The sequence below is a fragment of the Cyprinodon tularosa genome, unplaced genomic scaffold (assembly GCF_016077235.1).
Source record: "Cyprinodon tularosa strain WSP-4 unplaced genomic scaffold, ASM1607723v1 ctg635, whole genome shotgun sequence".
NCBI classification, from domain to species: domain Eukaryota; kingdom Metazoa; phylum Chordata; class Actinopteri; order Cyprinodontiformes; family Cyprinodontidae; genus Cyprinodon; species Cyprinodon tularosa.
Genome location: NW_024039380.1, coordinates 339,989 through 364,942, shown reverse-complemented (window position 1 = coordinate 364,942; position 24,954 = coordinate 339,989). Strand labels below are relative to the sequence as shown.

Below are 24,954 nucleotides of genomic sequence, written 5' to 3'. Positions count from 1 at the left end.
TATTGATTATTACATTTTTACAGGAGATCTGCTGTTGGAACAAATTATTGTTTTTTTCTTATTTTTGTTAAAGAACTTAAATTATTTTAAATCGTTCTGATAAAATGTGTTTCTGTTCAGAGATCAGAGGCTGTTTGCTGGACTAAACTTCAGAAACACAAACACATCTGAGTTTCTGCTGTTTTCTCACAAATACTTCTCAGTCTTTCTTTACAATATCTATCAAACCACTTGATAGAGTTTTCTCTCTTCTTTGTTCTCACACAGTCCACCTCTGATTCTGGTCTTCCACCCTTACCATCAGGCTGGTTGTTTCCCCAAAAACTCAAACTAAGAGATGAAGAAGAGAAAGACAGAGTTCAGTAAACCTGAGTGACTTAAACCTTTAAAATTAACCAAATGTTCTGAGAACAATAAGACCTTTCCTTCAGTGGAGATCCGTCCACCCAAACCCAGCTGCCTTCTTTCTCTGAGTCCGTCAGTCCGATCCAGAACGAATCTTCATCATTTGTCATTTTCTCTTTCACTATCCTCTCCAGGAACATCTGGGTAGGAGATGGAGAAACCTGAGATACCTTTCTGTGCTGAAATGAAGAACCATGATGATGATAAAATCTGTGAGAACATGAAGCTGCAGCAGTGATTCATACCTGCTTCTCTCTGCTGTCGATCTTCACCAGGTCTCCTCCCTGACCTATGCAGGAATCTCTGCTCTCAGTCCAGGTGGACGTATTGTTGGAGAAATAATAACAGTTCACTCCATGTAGCTCCCAGCCTGCTTCACACTTCAGACACATTTAATCTTTAAACAGATCAGAACAAAGATCTCACTGAGTCAGGAGGACAAAATCTCTGTAGATGTAGCTATAATCTAACTTCCTGTATCTGTCAGTCCATCAGTGTCTCTATAACATCATCATAGGAGAGAAATGAGACAAAATACTTTTTACTTTGGGTGGAGGAAATGTGCTGCTTTGATTTTTTCCTATTCAAAAGATTAAAAATGCATAACTTGAAGAAAGATTACAACTTCAGACAATATAATCTATATGTGACGGAGCAAAATTAATACGTAAAGGATTCAGATTTAATTCAAAATAAAGTTGATCTCACTGCTGTTAATCATGCCTGGTGTAGCTTCATTCTTCTCTTTTCCAGAATAGCAGGGGGGTTGATGATCAAAATAATAACAGCTGGTAACAAAAAAGAAGAAGAAATAAACCGTTAGTTTGGGTTCTATTTAATCAAGGGTTATACAAAAGTGAAGAAAAAAATGTATGGTTAAATTGAAATGTTTTTTATTCTTCAAATCAAACATTCGAATCAATAGATTTTTTTTCACTCACTCAGTCCAAGTGCGATGGCAGCAGCTGCCAGTAAAGCAATGATACTCAGCAGGAGGATCTTTGACCTGTTTGATTTGTTCTGTGGAGCATCTGCTGAACATTTGGCACAAACTGAAAAAGAAAAGAGAGATTTGCATAAAATACACATTTAGTTTAACAGTATCTTCATATAGTTTGTGTTTTTACTATTTAGCATAAAAAATACTAATTCTTTTATCATAGGTCTGAGTTGTTTAGCACAACTACCCTCCCAGAGGGCAGCCTTGTCAAACAAGCTACTGCGGGTACTATTTAATGAAGATGCCAGTTGGGGATCTTTGAGGCGTCTGTTTCTTAAACTAGAGACTCTAATGTACTTATCATCTTGCTCAGTTGTGCAACGCGGCCTCCCACTTCTTTTTCTACTCTGGTTAGAGCCTGTTTGTGCTGTCCTCTGAAGGGAGTAGTACACACTGTTGTAGGAAATCTTAAATTTCTTAGCAATTTCTCACATGGAATAGCCTTCATGTCCAAGAACAAGAATAGACTGTAAAATAAACTCAATCTGCTCAAAGGAAGGTCAGTTTTGTAGCTTCTGTAACGAGCTAAACTGTTTTCAGACGTGTGAACATGATTGCTTCTGAGCCAATGAGCAATGTACCATTAGAACACTGGAGTGATAGTTGCTGGAAATGGGCCTCTATACACCTATGTAGATATTGCACCAAAAATCAGACATTTGCAGCTAGAATAGTCATTTACCACATTAGCAATGTATAGAGTGTATTTCTTTAAAGTTGACTAGTTTAAAGGTATCTTCATTGAAAAGTACAGTGCTTTTCCTTCAAAAAAAAGGAAATTTCAATGTGACCCCAAACTTTTGAACAGTAGTGTACGTTGTCGCCTTTTCTTCTTAGGACTTTCAGCACAAAATTGCACAAATTGCCAAGGCAGCACGTTTCATTCTAGTGCGCTTAATATTCCCCTTCTCTGTTTTTGCCTTCTGGATAGAGGAGTCGGAGCAGCTCCATCTCACTGTGGAGCTGAGTCCGACGTGGTTTTTAGTCATACAATTTGAGCAGGTAGATCAAATCAGAGCGTCAGGCCAAACAAAAATGGTGAGCTGTGAGCTCACACTACATGACTAAATCCTGCGGTTTAGACGTACAGTTTGAGCAGCAGCTGCATGCACAACTAAAAAAAATCGCAAAGTGTACGCCCGGGTTAAGCCTTCTACTGCCGCCCTGGCGTCCTCTTCCACAACATCTTCGTCCCCGCTTTCCTCCTCTAAATAACAAATGGATGAAGGTGGAGACACATCCACGACCTCCGACACTAAACTCTCCTCCTCTTGCATGTTTCCGCTGTCCATAGCGTTCCTTGACAGCGTCGTTTCTAAGTCACCAATTTAGTGCTACTTGGTCCCAATGGAATTTCCCATTGGGAACCTACTAGCACTATGTTGCTAACTGGTTAGCAAGATGCTTCTGACAAACCGGCCACAACCAAATAGCTTGCGAACCTTCCGCCATAACAATCCCTCCCCTTTTATCACCACTCGGGAGAATTCGGAAATGCAACGGTTGGAACCGCCGCTTCCCTACAGCTTTAAAGATCCTTCCCTCTTTTTCCCATCTTAGAAGTGTTTGTTAGTGGGGGTTGACCTTCAGGGGCAGGAGGTCATTGGACTGAGACAAACCAAAGCACCTGAAGTGCTCTTTCTTGGAGGTTCTTTAAAATCTGTGTAATAGTCATATGTACTATGGAGATGATGCACAAACCCCTTCTTTAAACTTATTATTTCGTTGTCACACAAAATCTTTGCACATGTTTCTTGCAAAGATTTCAACCTTAACTAATCTACAATATTCATGAAAGCCTAATTATTATCAAGTATTGCAGAGACACTGTATTATGATGATTTACATTAATTTTACATCATATTCTTCAACAGTGGCAGGAAGAGCTCACATGCTGTTAAAAAATAAAAGAAAACTATGGGATAATAAATGGAAATTCAGCTGCTTGAAAAGTCGTCTCTTGCTGTATTTTTGCAGACGCAACAGAGGAAAGTTTGTTGAAAAAAAATAGCAGATCTGCCAAAAGAAAGCGTACTGTCAGACATGGCTCCATTTAAAAGGTTGGAGGTGGATTAATTTGATCCTATAGGAGTTAGAAGAAGTTTCCTTAAAAGGTATGAAGTTCTTTATACATGTTTCATATCTGCAGGTTGCATACACTTTTAATACAGATTCCTGTATAAATGCAGTCCGGAGGTTCATCTGTAGAAGAGGTCAAGTTTCTACCATCAGATTTGATAATGACACCAATTTTGTCGATGCAAGTCAAGAGCAGAAAGAGAGTTTGGCTGAGCTGAACCATGCAGAAATTTCAAAATGCTTTAGTGCAGGATGGAATCAAATGGAACTATAACAATGCATCTGCCTCTCAGGAGGCGGAGTTTGGGAACGTTTGACTCGTTCCAAGCATTTTAGTCTCTGCTCTTAAAGAAAAAGTTTTGGTTGATGAAGGTCGTGGCGTTTGGCTTTCAGCACCTTTCAGGTGCTGGAAACCTGCAGCAAGTCAGTGATAAAAAATGTTGCTCTTTTTGGCTCCTAGACTATCCTCTCTAAGTGTCAACATTTCTAAAAACATATTAAAACACACAATATTGTTTGATTTAAAAAAAATAACAACATAATAAATAACACTGGCAGTGATTAATTCAGCAAAACAGGAAACTGGATGGTGAACACTTCAGCAGTTTAAGATGGTGAAATTTATTCAAACACTTCTGCTACGTCATTTCCTAACTGCTGCTCATTTTGAGATGTCTGTCTTGTTGCTTTTCTTAAAACGTGATTTTATTTATCGCAGAGGGGTTTAGTCAGTTTCCTTCTATCATTATCAATTGCAGATGAGATAGCAAACTCGAGCTTATATTTCATTTAGTATCCTTTTTAACATACCTGCCTCTCTTCTTTGGCAACTCCGTATTTCAGAATAAGTTTTATCGCCTGATGAAGAAACTGGATCTGTAGAACAGAAACATAAATCAAATTACAATTATAACAGATAGGGATGGGAATCGAAAACCGGTTCCTGTTCAGAACCGGTTCCGTATTTTTCGATTCCATGGCATCGTTTGGCAGCTCGCTGAATGATTCTTTTTTCGATTCCCGCAGCACCAGAGCCGAGAGCGCCGGCTCTGGGGAGCACGACTTACGTCACGTTTTTTACGTAAGTTACGCAACTTACGCAAGTTACGCAAGTTACGCAAGTTGGAAGAACTATTCGAGGAGGAAGACAACGTGCTGCGGTCACTTTGTGAATCAAAGCCCCGTCTTTCCTTAGCCCAGAGGGTAGATCAGGAAATCCAGCTCTATAAAAGCTTGCCCTCCATCCCCTGCAGGGATAGCGCCACACTGTGGTGGTGGAACAAGCAAGATACGCTGCCCTTGCTATCTGGACTGGCTGAAAACTACCTCTGTGTGCAGGCTTCCTCCACCCCATCTGAGAGGGTGTTCTCCACGGCTGGAGACACCATAAGCGCTGAAAGATCCCGTATCCTTCCAGAAAAAGCAGATATGCTCATCTTTCTGCAAAAGAACTGTTAATTTTCCCTACTACTGTTTTATAATTAGTATTTTTTGTTATTTAAAATAGGTTATTATCCCATCATTTGTTATTAGACATTGTTGGTTATTAAGTTTGTTCTTGTATTCATTTTTCATTTAAACACAGATGTTACTCCAGTTTCACATTTCCTGTGGACATCTTGATCTTTTTGAGTTTGTAAGATTGTGCAATAGTTAAGTAAACAAAGTTGATTCTGATAATCAAACTGTTTGTTCTCCTTTTTCCCCCAAATTGGAATCGAAAAAAGAATCGATTAAGAATCGAATCGTTTCATAGAATCGAAAAGGGAATCGGAATCGTGAAAATCTTTTCAATTCCCAACCCTAATAACAGAGCCCCCACAATGCGACAGCGGACACCAGACACCGACCCGCCCGCAACCGCCCCCCCCCCCCCCCCCCCCCACCGAGGAAGAGAAGAGGTTTCCTTCTTTGCAGTTTGGATAAGGGAAATTAGGGATTAACTGTTCAAAAGAGATGTAAATATTAACTGACTTTGGAGTAATTAGTAAGTCAGACTAAAAGATTGTTGCTACTCCTCCTCCTCACCCAAAACTTCTGGGGATGTGAAAATTTAAATAGCTTGAGGGAGTTGCCTCATTTATGCTCACATAATCCACTTGCTGCAGCCAGGTTTCTGTAAGGCAACATAAATCAATGTGATTATCACAAATCAAGTCATTAACTAGCAGACTTTTAGAGGAAAGAGATCTTATGTTGAACAGATCACATTTAATCGTTTTAACTTTTTGCTCAATTAGAGTTATTTTAACTTCAATTAGATTATCATGATTTACTCCTTTGGGAATCTTTGCTAATTAATTAGATTTCGGTCGTGGGCAAGACACTGTCTGGATGGAGTAAAGAGTGGGTAACAGTAGAGAAGCTGCAGAGATGTGTGTTAAACTACAACTCTGCTTCCTGGTCTGCACCCTGGGTGTTCAGGGTTTTGGAGGACTAATAAATGTGGCCAGATTCCTAGAAAGAAGAGCTGCACCATCCAAAGAGGGATGGATGCTGTCTCTCCGAATCAGACCAGGCTTTCACCAAAAGGATTGCCAATTATTAATGCAGCCCACATTGCTTTCAAGACACTACCTAGACAACCAGCGGTTGAATGACGACATGCAGCTTAACGTGTTATCACTGGTCAGATCAGGGAGGGGACCAAACTGTCATGAAACGAGGGTAGCTGGACCCAGTATTCAAGGAGTCAGTAGGAAAGTTCAGAACGTTTATTAAATAACCAACAAAACTAAAGTGGAGCTGGGGCTCGCGGATACTGCAGGAGGGGGGCGGGGCACCGCCCAATCTCTGACACTCTGTGGGAGAAACACAGGTAAGTGACCACAATCATCTGACAGAAGATGATTATCTGAGTTGGTCACTTACCTGGTTTAACAGTCCAGTCCAAGAATGTCCCCGGTGCTGCAGTTCCAGAGGTCTTGCAGGAAGCCGATCCTGGTCAGGGATTCAGAAAAGACAGGAACAAACAGAACAGGATCCAGATCAGGCTGGAACAGACAGGTGGCAGGATCCAGTCTTCCAGGTATCATAGAGCTCCCAGGCGGGTTCAGAGTCTGACTGGGACCGGATGCATGACCAGGCGGTCACACACAGGAGCAGAAAGGATCAGGTGCAGACAGGCAGGCTCAGTGGCAGAGGGTAGCAGAGACAGGACGTGGAACCAGAACTTGATGCAGGATCTGTAAACGGGTCTCCTCCTTGGAGCCAGGCTTACTGAGATAAAAACGGAACCTCCCCACATATAGAGCCAAAAACCCAGAGGACTCTGTGGGGGAGGAACAGTGGACGATCAGGAGACGAGACAAACACAAAATCCTCTTTCCTCTTTGTCTGAGAGAATGCCTTGTCTCAGCACAGGAGGCTTATTTTAGCTGATTGGATCTTGTTCTTTCAGTCTTTCCCCTCAGCTCTCTCTTTAATACAATAGACCTGTAAAGCCTCTATTGTGAAATAAACCTCAGTTTGAAACCCAATAAACTTCTGTTAGTTTATTTTGAGCAGATTTTAAAATGATACTTTTCCTCATTTATGTGCACACATTAAAATAACAAAGCGGTTCAAAATGTATTACTGTAGTGCAATAAAAGAAACAGCAGCTTAAACAGCAGTTTAACTTTGAAGACCAGATCATTTTAACATCTCCTCCATTGTTTTTTAAATGTATATTTGAAAGAAAATTATCTGGACTCACCATCAACTCATCATCTTCCCTCTGCAGACCTCTTAGACTAAAAATGTGTTCAGCGCCTTCTTATTTCACACCTTCGAATAAAAAAGAATTTCCTGTTTAAAAGATGATGCGGAGGCTTTATTTAACAATCTACTTCCCTGTTTTTTATTAGTTACCAAACTGAATGCTCCAAAGTTTTAACACGTATGGTATCTAGGACACCAAGTATTTTAGCATATCTAAAATCACATGTATAAGAGATGTCAGTTTCTGTCATGATGGGTTTAAGGTTCTTAGCCCACATGCAGAACCCAACGGAGGCTGGGTAAAAGTTTAACAGAGTTTATTGAATGTTTCACAAACACAAGATAATGTACTGGGTCTGGAACTGGTCCGGGCTGGTTCACTGAAGTCTGCAGAGATGATAGTTTGATTAGAAGGCAGGCAGATGAGTTATGAGTCTTTGATAATTTCAGAATTATACCTTGACTGAATCCAGGCTTCTCTTTGAGAGAGAGGGAACCGTTGGGTCCAGAGACTGTTTGTTCAGCAGAGTACAGGAGCAGCTGCAGCGTCTAGCTTCTGACTTTGAATGGCAGACCTTGATCAGAGTTTCCAGCTCTTCACTAAGAGCAGCAGGGGAATCCACATAGGAATCTTCAGGTTAGGCTCACCAGGGCAGATTGGCAGGTTAAGCTCATCCAGAGCTCAGGCTAGAGACAGGTTTCCTGTGAGGCAAAAACAGAGGAGAGTTATAATCTGAGACAACTAAGATTCTTTCAGTTTTCAAAGGCTCAGGTTGCTAACCAATCTTAGGTTAACACTGCGGCGTCGAAGCAAGGTCTGGCAGCTGATTATAAAGGGGAGGTCTCCTGATGAGTAGATGCGTCTCAGGTGTGCTGGAAGGCTCCAGCTCCAGGAGACCCACGGCGCACTCTGCTGGAGGAAGGTGGTACAGCTCCAGATCCCAACAGTACCCCCCTCTCAACAACCGCCTCTTGGCGGTCCAGAAGATGTCGACGGGAGGGAGCTCTCATATTCCACGATTAAGGATGGATTGAGGATATAAGAACCAGGAACCCATGTGCGATCCTCCGGACCGTAGCCCTCCCAATGGACGAGGTACTGCCAACCGCGACCTCGCCGACGGGAGTCCACGATCCGGTGGACGGTGAAGGCAGGATGTCCATCGATGTCCAGGGCGGGTGGAGGGGAGTCGGACGGAGGGCCCAGGGGGCTAGAAACAACAGGTTTAATCTGGGAGACATGGAACGTGGGATGGATGCGGAGACTCGGAGGAAGGTGAAGACATACAGCAGAGGGGTTGATGATCTGGGCTACTTTGTACGGACCAATGAACCGGGGGGACAGTTTCCGAGACAGGCCCTTGAGGGGAATGTCTCGGGTAGACAGCCATACCTCTTGGCCTATGGAGTAGTCAGGGGCCGGGCGTCTCTTAGAGTCAGCGAAACGTTTAGTAGAGGCAGATGAGCGGTTGAGGGTGGCGATGGTGTCCTTCCAGACTCTCTGACAACGACGGATGTGATGATGGACTGATCGGACTGAGATCTCTCTCTCGTCTGCAGGGAAAAGTGGAGGCTGATAACCGAGAGACACCTGGAACGGGGATAGACCAGTGGAAGCAGACTTTAAAGAATTGTGGGCATATTCGATCCAGGTCAGAAACTGACTCCAGTCAGTAGGGTTGTTAGAGGTTAGGCAGCGGAGAGTGGACTCTAGTTGCTGATTCATTCTCTCCATCTGCCCGTTAGACTGTGGGTGATAACCAGAGGTGAGAGAGGACAGAACAGAAGGCTTTCCAGACCTGTGAGATGACCTGTGGACCGCGGTCGGAGAGAATTTCTTGTGGGATGCCATGGAGTCGGAAAACATGCTTCACGAGAAGCTGGGCCGTCTGGAAAGCCGTAGGAAGTTTCCTGAGGGGAATTAAGTGACAAGCCTGGGAAAATCCGTCAACGATGGTTAAAATGGTGGACATACCTCTGGAAATCGGGAGACCAGTGACAAAATCTACAGCAATATGAGACCAGGGACGGGTTGGAACAGATAGAGGATGCAGCAGACCAGAAGGTGGTTGGTGAGAGGTTTTGTTTCAGGCGCAGATGGGACATGCCAAAACGTACTCCTTAATGTCCTTGTGTAAGGATGGCCACCAGAAACGTCTTGTAATCAGGGCAATCGTTCTGCTCACTCCAGGATGGGCGGAAAATTTGGCTGCATGCATCCACTGGATCAGACGGAATCTGACGGAAGATGGAACATAGGTTTTATTTGGAGGGCCGTTACCTGGGTCAGGTTCAGAGGCTAGGGCAGAGTTGATGAGATCAGTGATCTCCCAGGAAACGACTCCAACAGTACAGGAGGCAGGAAGAACAGGCTCGGGCGTCTCAGGTTGATCAGCGGAGTACAGACGAGAGACAGAATCGGGCTTGACGTTCTTGGAACCAGGTCTGTAAGAGATTATGAGATTGAATCGGGAAAAAAATAATGACCATCTAGAATGACGTGGATTAGATTGTTTGGCGGATTGGAGATAGGCCAGGTTCTTGTGGTCTGTCCAGACCAAAACTGGATGTTCGGCCCCCTCGAGCCAGTGTCTCCACTCCTCCAAGGCGAGTTTGATGGCTAGAAGTTCTCGGTCTCCAACATCATAGTTTTGCTCTGCAGGTGAGAGTCTACGTGAAAAGAAGGCACATGGGTGAATCTTTTGGTCTGAGTCAGATTGTTGAGACAAAACAGCTCCAACACCGGAGTCTGAAGCATCCACCTCTAAGATAAACTGCTTAGAGGAAACTGGTTGGATAAGGATGGGAGCTCTAAAAAACAGGTTCTTTAATTTCTCAAAAGCGTTCTGGGCTTCAGGTGTCCATTGAAAAGTCTTCTTTACAGAAGTCAGAGTTGTGAGAGGTAGAGCTGTTTGACTATAATTTCTTATGAAGCGTCTGTAAAAATTTGCAAAACCAAGGAATCTCTGAAGCTGTTTGCGGTTTTCTGGTGTCGGCCAGTCCAGCACTGCCTTTATCTTGTCTTCGGATGGCTTAACCTGCCCGCCCTCGAGCACAAACCCTAAAAAAGTGACAGATGGTTGGTGAAATTCACATTTTTCTGCCTTCACAAAGAGCTTGTTTTCCAAAAGTCTCTGAAGAACAAGACGGACATGTTTCTTATGCTCTGATAGGTTCTTGGAGTAGATCAAAATATCATCAATGTAGACAAAAACGAATACATTCATAAAAATCTCTGAGGACGTCATTGACTAGAGCTTGAAAACAGGCAGGAGCGTTTGTGAGACCAAAAGGCATGACCAAATACTCAAATTGGCCTAAGGGCTGTTTTCCATTCGTCTCCTTCTCTTATCCTAAGAAGGTGATAAGCATTTCTCAAATCGAGCTCGGTGAAAACTGTTGCACCCTGAACAGGTTCAAATGCTGATGCCAGTAATGGTAGGGGGTACTTATTTTTGACGGTTATCTGGTTAAGGCCTCTGTAATCTATACAGGGTCGTAGGGAACCATCCATTTTACCCACAAAAAAGAAACCAGCACCAAGAGGAGAAGAAGATGGACGGATTATCCCAGCAGCTAGAGACTCATTAATATATTTCTCCATGGTCTCACGTTCAGGCTTAGAGATGTTATAAAGTCTACTGCTGGGCAGGGGAGCTCCTGGTAATAATTCAATGGCGCAGTCATATGGTCTGTGAGGTGGAAGAGACGTCGCACTGACCTTACTGAAGACTGGTGCCAGATCATGATACTCGGGAGGAACAGAAGTAAGGTCAGGAGAGTCCATCTCCCCCCTACCTCTAGGGGACTGAACAGCAGGAGCTGCAGAACGAAGACATGTCTCGTGACAGGAAGTGGACCAAGACTCAATGTGGCGTTCAGCCCAGTTGATATGGGGGTTATGTCGTTCCAGCCACTCGAATCCCAGCACCAAGGGGGAGCATGCAGAAGGAAAAACAAAAAAGTTTAATGTCTCACGATGATTTCCAGAGATCAAAAGTTCTAGAGGTTGTGTTTGATGAGTGACTTGATGGAGCTTCTTTCCATCAATAGCGGATACTCTGAGAGGCTTGGATAAAGGAACGGTTTCAATCTGTAATTGTTGGACCAGGTTAGAATCAATGAGATTACTCTCACATCCAGAGTCAATGAAAGCAGACAAGGTGAGGTTCTGGTTAGAGAAAAAAAGTGTAGCAGGTAACATCAGATGAGAAGCCTTTTCAGTTTTCAAATGGCCCGTCAGACTCCTCAATTCCTCTGACGGGCCTGGCTTTTGACTTAGCCGGGCATGAAGCTATGAAATGGCCAGTCTCACCACAGTATAGACACAGATTGCCCCTGATTCGTCGTTGTCTTTCCTCAGGGGTTAGCCTTGTGTGTCCAATCTGCATGGGTTCGACCTCCGCTCCATCTGAGTGAGAGACTTGGACAGGCATAGAAAGAGTCTGGTTTTTAGACCTTGGCTTGGAACTGGGTTCTGCGGATCCAGAAAAAACAGAAGCATTATTTAATGCAGACTTCTTTGTCTAGTGCTGTTTCTGGTTCGGAGTCTGTTATCCAACCTGATGGTTAAACGGATTAAATTCTCCAAACTAGTTGGTTCGTCGATCGTGGCTAGTTCATCCTTGATGTTATCATTTAAGGCCTTAAAATAAGCACTTTTAAGTGCACATTCGTTCCAACCAGAGGCTGCGGCTTTGACCCGGAAGTCGATGGAGAACTCAGCCACTGTGGAATTTCCCTGTCTTAAATTCAGCAGGGCTCGGGAGTCAATAGTTTTATCTGAGTCGTGGTTAAATACTTGGGAAAACTCTGATATGAACTCGGAAAAAGTACAAGTGAAACTGGATTCAGAGGAGAACCTTGCCTCCGCCCATTCAAGGGCTCGTCCAGTGAGTTGAGAAAGAATGAATGATATTGTCATTCTATCATTCGGAAAACTGCCAGGAGAATGTTCAAAAAGTAATCGAGATTGGAACAAAAATCCCTTACAATCTTTTTGGTTACCTGAGAATCTTTCAGGCGGACTGGGACGGAACTCAGGAAGTGACGTCACCGCCGGTGACCTTGGAGGCGGAGGTGGATCCGGAACTGGACGTACCGCTGGCGTGGCGTTAGCATTACCCATGTAGCTGGCATATGTTTGTAGCATTTCATTCTGATGTTCAATCTTAGTATGCAACTCACGGAGGGTATGCGCATGTCCAAGGATCTGAGCGTCCTGTTCCTCAAACCTCCTACGGAGGTGATCTGCTGGGCTTTGTGTTTGGCCGCAGTGTTCTGTCATGATGGGTTTAAGGTTCTTAGCCCACATGCAGAACACAACGGAGGCTGGGTAAAAGTTTAACAGAGTTTATTGAATGTTTCACAAACACAAGATAATGTACTGGGTCTGGAACTGGTCCGGGCTGGTTCACTGAAGTCTGCAGAGATGATAGTTTGATTAGAAGGCAGGCAGATGAGTTATGAGTCTTTGATAATTTCAGAATTATACCTTGACTGAATCTGGGCTTCTCTTTGAGAGGGAACCGTTGGGTCCAGAGACTGTTGGTACAGCAGAGTACACAAGCAGCTGCAGCGTCTAGCTTCTGACTTTGAATGGCAGACCTTGATCAGAGTTTTCCAGCTCTTCACTAAGAGCAGCAGGGGAATCCACATAGGAATCTTCAGGTTAGGCTCACCAGGGCAGATTGGCAGGTTAAGCTCATCCAGAGCTCAGGCTAGAGACAGGTTTCCTGTGAAGCAAAAACAGAGGAGAGTTAGAATCTGATCTCTCTTAAGAGACAACTAAGATCCTTTCAGTTTTCAAAGGCTCAGGTTGCTAACCAAACTAAGGTCAACACTGCGGCGTCGAAGCAAGGTCTGGCAGCTGATTATAAAAGGGAGGTCTCCTGATGAGTAGATGCGTCTCAGGTGTGCTGGAAGGCTCCAGCTCCAGGAGACCCACGGCGCACTCTGCTGGAGGAAGGTGGTACAGCTCCAGATCCCAACAGTTTCGCTCTTTAGTCTCTTCCGTTCCAACTGAACAACCAGCACCAAGGTAAAGCTTCATGCAACCTGAAACCCACTTTTTTAGCTTGACCAGAGTTTTCTTGTACGGATGGGTTTTCAGACCTGTCATGAAAAAGCAGAACATATAATTAACTAATTCAACCCAAAGAGACTCACAAGGATAACAGAATCAATTACAAAGATTTTTATTAACATGAATGAAATGAGTTGTTTGGCATTTTAACCCTGGCAGAAGACATGATGCTGTGAGTTAGCATGAGCTTGGATGAATAACTTGGGCAGAAGTTTGTAGTCGTTTTCCCTCTGGGGTGTCAACAATGGCAGTGAAATAAACCATAGGATGAGTCGGGACTGAGAAAAGCCTGAGAGTGAAGGAGGAGATGGGGGGGAGGTGGGTGAAAGTTAAAGGGAAGCCGGGCCTTAGACTTAAAGGGGTCATAGAATGCAAAATAATCTCCATTGTCATAGATGAAGAACGATAGTTCAGTGGGTGAAATGGGCGTTCAGAGAAGTTCAAACCCCATCAACACCTCCTTTTTCTACAAATGTCACAATTCTAACCTTCCACCATAAAACGGGCAAAACCAAACGAAGCCTCAACTTGAGGTAAACTTGGAGATGTTGCCTTATTTGGTTCTGGCCTGTACTTTTGTCACGCCCCGAACTGTACATACAGACCAGCCCACTGGTTCATGGCCCAAGAACATGAATAGAGGTAGATGGAAGACACCAGTTTAGCTGTTTAGCCTACAGTTGGGTTTACTTCTACTAGAATTACAAAGCAGACAGTTTCTCTATTGAAAATGAGCCAGAACCACGAGTGTAAATGCAGTGTTCCAGGCTGCATGGAGGAGGGGAAATTTTCACAGTCTTCTGAAGAGTCGACTGCTGGGTCGCTGACTGGACCGGACCTCAGCGTCCAGAGGGCTGGGGGCCGATAAAAACGGCGGGGGGAAGCATGGGGCACGGGGTCCAGGCTACCGTCACCGGGTCAGGTTCGGTCACTCTGTTCTCCGCTGGCTCCCTGCCCTCGTCCGCTGGGGTTCTTAGACCAGCCCCGGAGCTGACGGCTCGGTCCGAATGCCCGGTGTGTTTTGACTACGTGGTGCACTGTAGTCGACCAAAATCTCAGACAATTTTGAAATTCCCCCAGGACTTTTTTTTTTAGGTATGAAAAGTAGGACATGTCCAGGATAAACAGAACGTCTGGTCACCCTACCATATCAACAATCTGATGTTTCAGTGAGTGAGTGCTTGTTGCTATGATGCATCTTTGCTCAGAAGCTTCGCTCGTTGTAAACCAACCAATCAGCGCACAGCTCATCTAAATATTGATGATCATACCATAAAAGGAAGAAAAACCCATTGTTTCATTCTAGGGCTTTAAAGCAGGCTGCATTAGGGCTCAGGGAACAGCAAATATACCATTTTCAGCCCAACCAATGTTACACACCCTATTCAGAGACCTGAAGGACCAGCTGAGCAGCAACATGAGCGTCTTGAGTTTATTTTGTTTTTTCATTGGGTGTTCATTGCTATCTGTTGTATTGTATTGCTATTTTTCGGACCCCTGCAAATTGTGAAATAAATTATATTTTTCAACTGACATCATCTTTTAGTTTACTGAATTTTTGTTTTACACCCAATGCAAGGGTAGTACATGGTTAAATGAAATAAGTCCTTCATCTATTTATTTAACTGCTATTATTCTATGATGTTAATGCTTCATATTTTACTTAAAAATCGGTAGCTAATTATATTGATTAAATATTAATTTAGACAGATATCTTTTAACAAAAACAATTTAATCTTTCTCTTGTAACTTAAACCCTTATTATTTATTTATCATTTAGTTATAATAATTAATGAAAAGATAATAATTACTGAAAAGAGGAAAATCAGTCAGGAAAAAAAAAGTTTATTGATTATTACATTTTTACAGGAGATCTGCTGTTGGAACAAATTATTGTATTTTTCATATTTCCATTAAAGAACTCAAATTATTTTAAATCATTTTGAGAAAATGTGTTTCTGTTCAGAGATCAGAGGCTGTTTTCTGAATGAAACTTCACAAACACAAACACATCTGAGTTTCTGCTGTTTTCTCACAAATCCTTCTCAGACTCTCTTTACAACATCTATCAAACCACTTGATAGAGTTTCCTCTATTCAATATTCTCACACAGTCCGCCTCTGCTGTTGTTCCTCCACCCTTACCATCAGGCTCATTGTTTCCCCAAAAACTCAAACTAAGAGATGAAGAACAGAAAGACAGAGTTCAGTAAACCTGAGTGACCTAAACCTTTAAAATGATCCAAATGTTCTGAGAACAATCAGACCTTTCCTTCAGTGGAGATCCGTCCACCCAAACCCAGCTGCCTTCTTTCTCTGAGTCCGTCAGTCCGATCCAGAACGAAACTTCATTATTTGTTATTTTCTCTTTCAGTTTCCTCTCCAGGAACATCTGGATGGAAGATGGAGAAACCTGAGATACCTTTCTGTGCAAAAATGAAGAACCATGATGATGATAAAATCTGTAAGAGCATGAAGCTGAAGCAGTGATTCATACCTGCTCCTCTCTGCTGTCGATCTTCACCAGGTCTCCTCCCAGACGTCTGCAGGAATCTCTGCTCTCAGTCCAGGTGGACGTATTGTTGGAGAAATAATAACAGTTCACTCCATGTAGCTCCCAGCCTGCTTCACACTTCAGACACATTTCATCTTTAAACAGATCAGAACAACAATCTCACTGAGTCAGGAGGAAGAAATCTCTGTAGATGTTTGTGAGATTTGTGGGCAGCAGGAGGCGTCTTCTGTCCTGCAGCTACAATCTAACTTTCTGTATCTGTCAGTCCATCAATGTCTCTATAACATCATCAGAGGAGAGAAATGATACATAAAAAATGGACTTACTTTTTACTTTAGGTGGAGGACATGTGCTGCTTTGATTTTTTCCTGTTCCAAAGATTAAAAATGCATAACTTGAAGCTGGATTACAAATGCACAGATTATAATCCAAATGTGACGGAGCAAAATTAATAGGGATTCAGATTTAATCCAAAATAAAGTTGATCTGACTGCTGTTAATCAGACCTGGTGTAATTTCATTCTTCTCTTTTCCAGAATAGCAGGGGGGGTTGATGATCAAAATAACAACAGCTGGTAACAAAAAAGAAGAAGAAATAAACCGTTAGTTTGGGTTCTATTTAATCCAGGGTTATACAAAAGTGAAGAAAAAAATGTATGGTTAAATTCAAATGTTTTTTTATTCTTCAAATCAAACATTCAAAACTAAAATAGATTTTTTTTTCACTCACTCAGTCCAAGTGCGATGGCAGCAGCTGTCAGTAAAGCAATGATACTCAGCAGGAGGATCTTTGACCTGTTTGATTTGTTCTGTGGAGCATCTGCTGAACATTTGGGACAAACTGAAAAAGAAAAGAGAAATTTGGGTAAAATACACATACCCATACATTATCTTCATATAGTTAGTGTTTTTACTATCCAACAACTACCCTCCCAGAGGGCAGCCTTGTCAGAACCTTAGCCTGTTAGATGTCCAGATTGCTGGTTTGAGGTTCAAACTGCAGCTGTTATTTTGCTTTCTTCCTTCAACTGGCACAATTTTCCCTCCTTTTGTAAAGATCCTTCCCTCTTTTTTCCATCTTGGAAGTGTTTGTTAGTGCGTGTTGACCTTCAGGAGCAGGAGGTCATTGGACTGAGACAAACCAAAGCACCTGAAGTGCTCTTGCTTGGAGGTTCTTTATTTAAAATCTGTGTAACAGTCATATATACTATGGAGATGATGCACAAACCCCTTCTTTAAATTTTATTGATTAATCTTTGCAAGTGTTTCTTGCCAAGGTTTCAACCTTAACAAATCTACAATATTCATGAAAATCTAATTATTATCAAGTATTGTAGAGATACTGTATTATGATGATTTAGGGCCAGTTTCCACATAGACTTCATTATCAGTGGCTACGTTTTAAACCTCCCTCTGACTCAGCCCCAACTACTTTCAGCAATCTGGAAATTTTTGTGGTAATTTCAGTTATTAGGAAGTAAGACGCTGTTTCAATAAAGTAGGAAGAGATTGGTCTTGTATTTGTATACCACAGAGTCAGAAAGTGATGCATGTCTACATTCATTTTACATCATATTCTTCAACAGTTTGGACATGCAGGAAGAGCTCACATGCTGTTAAGAAAAAGAAAACTACTGGATAATAAAAGGAAATGCAGCTGCTAGAAAAGTCTTCTCTTGTCTACTTTTAAGGCTGGGCTTAAAACTTTCCTTTTTGGTAAAGCTATAGTTAGAGTGGCTCAGGTTATCCTGAACTATCTCTATAGTTATGCTGCTATAGGTTTAGACTGCTGGAGGACATAGGGACCCCTTTTCATCATTCTGCTTCATTCTATCTCTATTCTCCCACTCTGCAGAATCTGTTAGTTCAATCTCTAACGTTCTGCTCTCTGCTTTTTCTCATAGTAGCTTCATCTGGTCTGTTCCTGTTTGGCTGTGACTCCATCCTGGAGAGAAATATCAGCTGTGCTGCTGCCATCAACACCTTTGTTTATAGATGCTGGAGATTGGCCTGTTTTCCAGTGTGGTCCTGTTTCTCTGACCGTGACTGGCTGGATGTGCTCTCTTCATCCTCTGGCATGGAAGCTGGCTCGGAGCTTGTCTTCCTGGCTGTGTGTTTCCTGGACGGGGCCGCCTTTTACAGTTGCCTTTTGTGTCTCTGCTTCTGTCTCCTTGAACCCCAGTGGGCCTCAGCAGATGGCCGCTCACACTGAGCCTGGTTCTGCTGGACGTTTCTTCCTGTTAAAAGGGAGTTTTTCCTCTCCACTGTCGCTACAAGCATGCTTAGTGTGAGGGATTGCTGAAGAGTCAATGAGTCGATGCAATCAACTGGTTTTCCTTAGATAGAAAACTTTGTATCAATTTGACTGGTTGAACTGTAAAGTGCCTTGAGATGACATGTTGTGAATTTGGTGCTATAGAAATAAACTGAATTGAATTGAATTGCTGTATTTTTGCAGACGCAACAGAGGAAAGTTTGTTGGAAAAAAAAAATAGCAGATCTGCCAAAAGAAAGCGTACTGCCAGACATGGCTCCATTCACAAAGGTTAGAGGTGGATTAATTTGATCCTATTGAAGATAGAAGAAGTTTCCTTAAAAGGTATGGAGTTCTTTATACATGTTTCATATCTGGAGCAATTTTATTGATGCAAGTCAAGAGCAGAAAGAGAGTTTGGCTGAGCTAAACCATGCAAACATTTCAAAATGCTTTTGTTCAGGATGGAATCAAATGGAACTACCGGTATAACATCGCATCTGCATTTCAGGAGGTGGAGTTTGGAGTTACAGTCGTTCCAAACATTTTAGTTTTCTGCTCTTAAAGAACAAGTTTTGGGTGATGAAGGTCGTGGCATTTGGCTTCCAGCACCTTTACCAACATGTACCTCTGAGTGTCAACATTTCTAAAAACATATTAAAACTCACAATATTGTTTGTTTTGAAAAAACAACAACATAATAAGGGACTCCAGCAGTGATTAATTCAGAGAGCAAAACAGGAAACTGGTTGGTGAACACTTCAGCAGTTTAAGATGGTGAAATTTATTCAAACACTTCTGCTACGTCATTTCCTAACTGCTGCTCATTTTGAGATGTCTGTCTTGTTGCTTTTCTTAAAACGTGATTTTATTTATCGCAGAGGGGTTTAGTCAGTTTCCTTCTATCATTATTGTCTTATTTTTTTTTTTATAAAAGCATAAAGTATCTGTCAATTGCAGATGAGATAACAAACTCGAGCTTATATTTCATTTAGTATCCTTTTTAACATACCTGCCTCTCTTCTTTGGCAACTCTGTATTTCAGAATAAGTTGTATCGTCAGATGAAGAAACAGGATCTGTAGAACTGCCAGAGGCCAGAGGTTCTGCTCACCTCTGGCCTTTTTTCTTGTGAACTTCACATCAGTATACATCACCTCAGCTTCATCCATGTTGCTGCTGTGAGTCTGAAACAGATCTAAAGTTCAGTCACTGACAGCTATAAAAAAGAAGCAAAGCTACAAAAGACAGAGAGATGAGAAAAAAATGTCACATGGCCAGAAAGGGAAATAATAAAATAGTTCAACTGGCTGAGCAACACCTTTTAGTATTGGTGTTGAAATGTCTGCATGGTGCAAAATATATTGAAATGGGATCTAAGAACGTCAGAAATACTTTCTACAAGAAAGTTATTTATGTGTTTTTCAGACCAAACCACGGTTTTACAGAGAAGATTATTTCAAGGATAGAGGACAAAAAAGATTAGCTGATCGTTTGGTTTGTGAAGTCAAGAGGTCAAACCTTTGGAGTATAGAGTATAGATTTGTTTATTATTCAATCAAAAGCAGTTTGCTTCAAAAGTAAAAAAAAACGTTTTCAATCAAAGAAAAAAATGTGTGAATTCAATTCAGTTCAGTTCTTTCTATAGCGCCAATTCACAACACAAGTCATCTCAAGGCACTTTACAGTTCACCAGATCATACAGTCAAATTGATTCAAAGTTTTCTATCTAAGGAAAACCAGTTGATTGCATCGACTCATTCACTCAAATGCAATCCCTCACTCTAAGCATGCTTGTAGCGACAGTGGAGAGAAAAACTCCCTTTTAACAGGAAGAAACCTCCAGCAGAACCAGGCTCAGTGTGAACGGCCATCTGCTGAGGCCCACTGGGGTTCAAGGAGACAGAAGCAGAGATACAAAAAGCAGCTGTAAAGGGACGAAGAGAGCACATCCAGCCAGTCCCGGTCAGAGAAACAGGTCTACACTGGAAAACAGGCCAATCTCCAACATCTAGAAACAAAGGTGTTTATGGCAGCAGCACAGCTGATATTTCTCTCCAAGATGGAGTCACAGCCAAACAGGAACAGATGAGGAAAAGCTACTATGAGAAAAAGCACAAAGAGCAGAACGTTAGAGATTGAACTAACAGATTCTGCAGTGGGAGAATAGTGATAGAATGAAGCAGAATGATGAAATGGGGGTCCCTATGTCCTCCAGACGTCTAAGTCTATAGCAGCATAACTATAGAGATAGCTCAGGATAACCTGAGCCACTCTAACTATAAGCTTTATCAAAAAGGAAAGTTTTAAGCCTAGTCTTAAAAGTAGACAGGGTGTCTGTAACTAGTAAACTTGCAGATTGAGAGCGAAGTGCTTAGTTAGGAACATAAGGAACAATCATATCTCTAATATCAGATGGAGCTTGGCCATTTAAGGCTTTATATGTGAGAAGGAGGATTTTAAATTCTATTCTGGATTTAACAGGAAGCCAATGAAGAGAAGCCAGGATAGGAGAGATATGATCTCTCTTTTTCATTTTCATCAGAACTCTGACTGTAGCATTTTGGATCAGCTAAAGTTTTTTAACTAGAGTTTGTGGACTTCCTGATAGTAAAGAATTACAATAGTCCACTTGTTTGATCGCACACTTGTTTGGCCACTACTTTCTCAAGAATTTTAGATAAGAAAGGAAGATTGGATATAGGTCTATAATTGACCAAGTCATCTGGATCAAGAGACGGTTTCTTAAGCAAAGGTTTAATTCCAGCAACCTTAAAAGCCTTAGGTACACAACCCTGTGACAGAGACAGATTAATCACATCTAAAATGGAGGAGGAGATCAAAGGGAATACCTCCTTAAATTATCTGGTTGAAACTGGATCTAACATACAAGTTGAAGGCTTAGATGAAGACAGTAGTTTTGTTAACTCTGAAAGGTCGACTGGATCAAAACAGTCTAAACCCGATTCAGATTCCATGACTACCTCAGATGCTACCCCACCCTCCAGAGACAAACCAATCATGTATAGGGGAGTGCTAATGATCTTATTTTTAATAAGATCAATCTTATTTATAAAGAATGGCATAAAATTATTACTGCTAAGAGCAGGTGGAATGGACGGTTCAACTAAGCCATTGCTCTGGGTGACTTTGGCAACTGTATTAAAAAGAAATCTAGGATTATTCTTATTCTCCTCTATTAATGAGGAGAAATATGCTGCTCTTGCTTTAAAAGGGTCCACTTATACAGCAGTAAACTATTTTTCTAGACTAGGTAGGATAGGCCTGTGAAGTGATATTTACTCTCCATGTTTTTAAAACCATATATTCAATACCATATATTGGAGGACTAATAAATGTGGCCAGATTCCCAGAAAGAAGAGCTGCATCATCCAAAGCGGGATGGATGCCGTCTCTCCGAATCAGACCAGGCTTTTCCCAAAAGGATTGCCAATTATTAATGTAGCTCACGTTGTTTTCAAGACACTACCTTGACAACCAGCGGTTGAATGACGACATGCAGCTAAACGTGTCATCACTGGTCAGATCAGGGAGAGGACCAAACACTAATTTTAGTGACCTCCGATCGGCGTAACCGGGTGTCATTACCGCCAGCGTGAATAACAATCTTACTGTATTTAATTTTATCTTAGCCAGCAGTTTCAAGTAAGATTTCATGTTGCCCGTTCTGGCCCCCGGCAAACATTTGACTATGGTCCCTGGCGTCTCTAATGTCACATTTCTGAGCTTGGGCTCGTGCAAGCTCTCACACTTGTTTAATAGGCATACAGGGGTTTTGCATGTGCATTTTTTTTTAAAGTGGAGATTTACAAGTAAAGCTGTTTTCTTCCAGTTCAGATGTTAAATGTTGCCTAAAGAAAGCAGTTTTTTTCAGCCTTGTTGTTTTTTATGTGCCTATGACCATTTTGCTCTCTGCATCTTCTCCCTATTTACCTCCACATTCATCTCCTTACCTCCTTCACAGGTCTCATCATGTGGACACTTAGAACAGAACAACTCTCTGAAAAACAAAGACAGCATTTTTTTGAGTTTTTAATTGTACTTGATTTTTACCTTATCTTAAAACGGAACATGTAATTTAATTTTTTGATTATGTGATATTAAGTAGACCAATTTAAAACAATGGATGTTTACTATCTGAGAGACTGCCTTGTCCCAGCAGAGTAGGCTTATTTTAGCTGATTGGATGTTGTTCTTTCAGTCATAACCCTTTCCCCTCAGCTCTCTCTTTAACACAATAGACCTGTACAGCCTCTATCGTCAAATAAACCTGTTTGAATCCCAATAAACTTCTATTAGTTCTTCTTTTTAGCAGATTTCAAAATGATACTGTTCCTCATATATGTGCAGACATTAAAATAACAAAGCGATTCAAAATGCATCAGTGCAATAAAGAAACAGCAGTTTAACTTTGAAGACCAGATTTTTTTAACATCTCCATTGTTTTTTAAGTGTATATTTGAAAGAAATTTATCTGGACTCACCCTCAACTCATCGTCTTCCCTCTGCAGACCTCTTAGACTGAAAATGTGTGCAACGCCTTCTTTTTTCACACCTTCAGATAAAAAAGAACTTCCTGTTTAAAAGATGACTCCTTGAGTTATTTACTGTCACAGATAGGAGCTTCGGCCAGAGAGGAAATGTTGGGGTCGGTATGATTTAAGGAGGGCCGTCCCTCATACGCTGAAATTAGGACCGGCCCACCAGTCCCAGCATGGTAATGGCAATAATATTGTCCTTTCCACATTTAGCATAGGGGCATAGTGGATTTAGTACCTGCCAACATATGTTAGGTGCTATGATTATTCTGACCACTAGGGGCCTCTGTTGGACTGTATATCTTGCTTTTTTTGGTTGGGAGTGTTTTTCCCTCCTCTGCCACCTGTTATCAATTGTGCAATTAGTCAGTGTATTGAAGCTCTAGTTTTTGTTTGTTAGTTACTGAGTCTAGACTTTATCTAGCATCCATGCCTCTGATGGTATGCACTCTGAGTTCTTTTTTTATGATTAACTTTGCATTCCGGGACTTCAATGCTTCATGCTATGGACTACTTATGTTTAGGAGAACATTTTGTTTTACCAACTTTTTTGTTTTGTTTTGGATCCTTTTAACTTTTTCTTTTTGAAATGCCAACACACCCTAATTCATAATCTCCACAGGGATGTTCTGTGGGGTAGCAGGGAGAGATGGAACCTCGGCTCCAAAAGTGCCTCTTCTCTGCTTCCTATGATTCGAGTTACAGGGTGAATGGGCTCAAAAGCATAAACAATCTGATTTAGACGCTTTGGTGTCATTTCAGCTTCCTTTTTCCATAATACCAAATATTTTTAGTGTTTTATGGTTGTAATGTATCGCTGTTATATGCAATGTAGTCAATTCTTAGAGTTGGAGTTAATTAACCTCGTGATGTCACTATTTGAGGTACTGTAACATGGCAGCGCATCTAACAAAAAAATGTTTCACTTTTGTGAAATAATTACTGATGATAGAAAAACACAATCTTGTGAATTAAATTAGTTTGTATGACTGTTCCGTTTCCACTATAATATTTACTGTATTAATTAATGAAAACAGGAAAATCAGGTTGAAAATTTTTTTATTGATTTTTACATTTTTCACAGAAGATCTGCTGTTGGAACAAATTATTGTATTTTTCTTTTTTTTTTTTTGTTCAAGAACCTAAAATGTTTTAAAATCATTTTGAAAAAATGTGTTTCTGTTCAGAGATCAGAGGATGTTTTCTAAACTTCACAAACACAAACACAGCTTAGCTTCTGCTGTTTTCTCACAAATTCTTCTCAGATCATCATTACAATATCTATCAAACCACTTGATAGAGTTTCCTATATTCAATGTTCTCACACAGTCCACCTCTGAGTCTGTTCCTCCACCCTGACCATCAGGCTCGTTGTTTCCCCAAAAACTCAAACTAAGAGATGAAGAAGAGAAAGACAGAGTTCAGTAAACCTGAGTGACTTAAACTCTTCAAATGAACCAAATGTTCTGAGAGCAATCAGACCTTTCCTTCAGTGGAGATCCGTCCACCCAAACCCAGCTGCCTTCATTATCTGAGTCCGTCAGTCCAATCCAGAACGAATCGTCCTTATTTGTCATTTTCTCTTTCACTTTCCCCTCCAGGAACATCTGAGTAGGAGATGATAGAGATACTTGTGAGACTTTCTGTGCAAAAACGAAGAACCATGATGATGATAAAATCTGTGAGAACATGAAGCTGCAGCAGTGATTCATACCTGCTCCTCTCTGCTGTCGATCTTCACCAGGTCTCCTCCCTGACCTCTGCAGGAATCTCTGTTCTCATTCCAGGTGGACTTATTGTTGGAGAAATAATAACAGTTCACTCCATGTAGCTCCCAGCCTGCTTCACACTTCAGACACGTTTCATCTTTAAACAGATCAGAACAACAATCTCACTGAGTCAGGAGGGAGAAATCTCTGTAGATGTTTGTGAGATTTAGAGGCAGCAGGAGGCGTCTTCTGTCCTGCAGCTACAATCTAACTTCCTGTATCTGTCAGACCATCAGTGTCTCTATAACATCATTAAAGAGAAATGAGACAACAATAATGGACTTACTTTTTACTTTAGGTGGAGGAAATGTAGGAGGTGGAGGACATGTGCTGCTTTGATTTTTTCCTGTTCCAAAGATAAAAAATGCATAACTTGAAGCTGAATTACAAATGCACAGATTATAATCCAAATGTGACGGAGCAAAAATAATAAGGATTCAGATTTAATCCAAAATAAAGTTGATCTGACTGCTGTTAATCATGCCTGGTGTAATTTCATTCTTTTCTTTTCCAGAATAGCAGGGGGGGTTGATGATCAAAATAACAACAGCTGGTAACAAAAAAGAAGAAGAAATAAACCGTTAGTTT

General features: G+C 41.5%; 2 protein-coding genes across 2 annotated transcripts; both read right to left on the bottom strand.

The window, feature by feature from the left end:
- On the bottom strand, nt 1-22,571 carry LOC119798768 (CD209 antigen-like protein D). Its single transcript, XM_038308375.1, has 9 exons — nt 22,544-22,571; nt 19,153-19,236; nt 19,052-19,117; nt 16,516-16,626; nt 16,292-16,357; nt 16,112-16,153; nt 15,768-15,919; nt 421-545; nt 1-330 (listed from the first exon to the last, which is right to left on the bottom strand). Exons 2-9 carry the CDS (start codon nt 19,208-19,210, stop codon nt 150-152), a joined length of 801 nt encoding a protein of 266 aa, XP_038164303.1. The 5' UTR covers nt 19,211-19,236; nt 22,544-22,571; the 3' UTR covers nt 1-149.
- On the bottom strand, nt 21,954-24,707 carry LOC119798764 (CD209 antigen-like protein E; the record flags this gene model as incomplete). The annotated part of the gene is made up of 5 exons (XM_038308372.1): nt 21,954-22,040; nt 23,923-23,989; nt 24,080-24,204; nt 24,312-24,463; nt 24,653-24,707. Coding segments are annotated over 5 exons (486 nt in total), but the record flags the coding sequence as incomplete, so codon positions are not given.
- Nucleotides 24,708-24,954: the final 247 nt, after the last annotated feature.

Coding starts and splice junctions, on each gene's coding strand:
- LOC119798768 (XM_038308375.1), bottom strand. CDS start 19,210: ATGGATGAAGCTGAGGTGATGTATACTGATGTGAAGTTCACAAGAAAA. Junction 15,920..16,111: donor TCCTCCACCTAAAGTAAAAA/GTAAGTCCATTT, acceptor ATCTGTTTAAAG/ATGAAATGTGTCTGAAGTGT. Junction 546..15,767: donor TCGACAGCAGAGAGGAGCAG/GTATGAATCACT, acceptor TCTCCTACCCAG/ATGTTCCTGGAGAGGATAGT.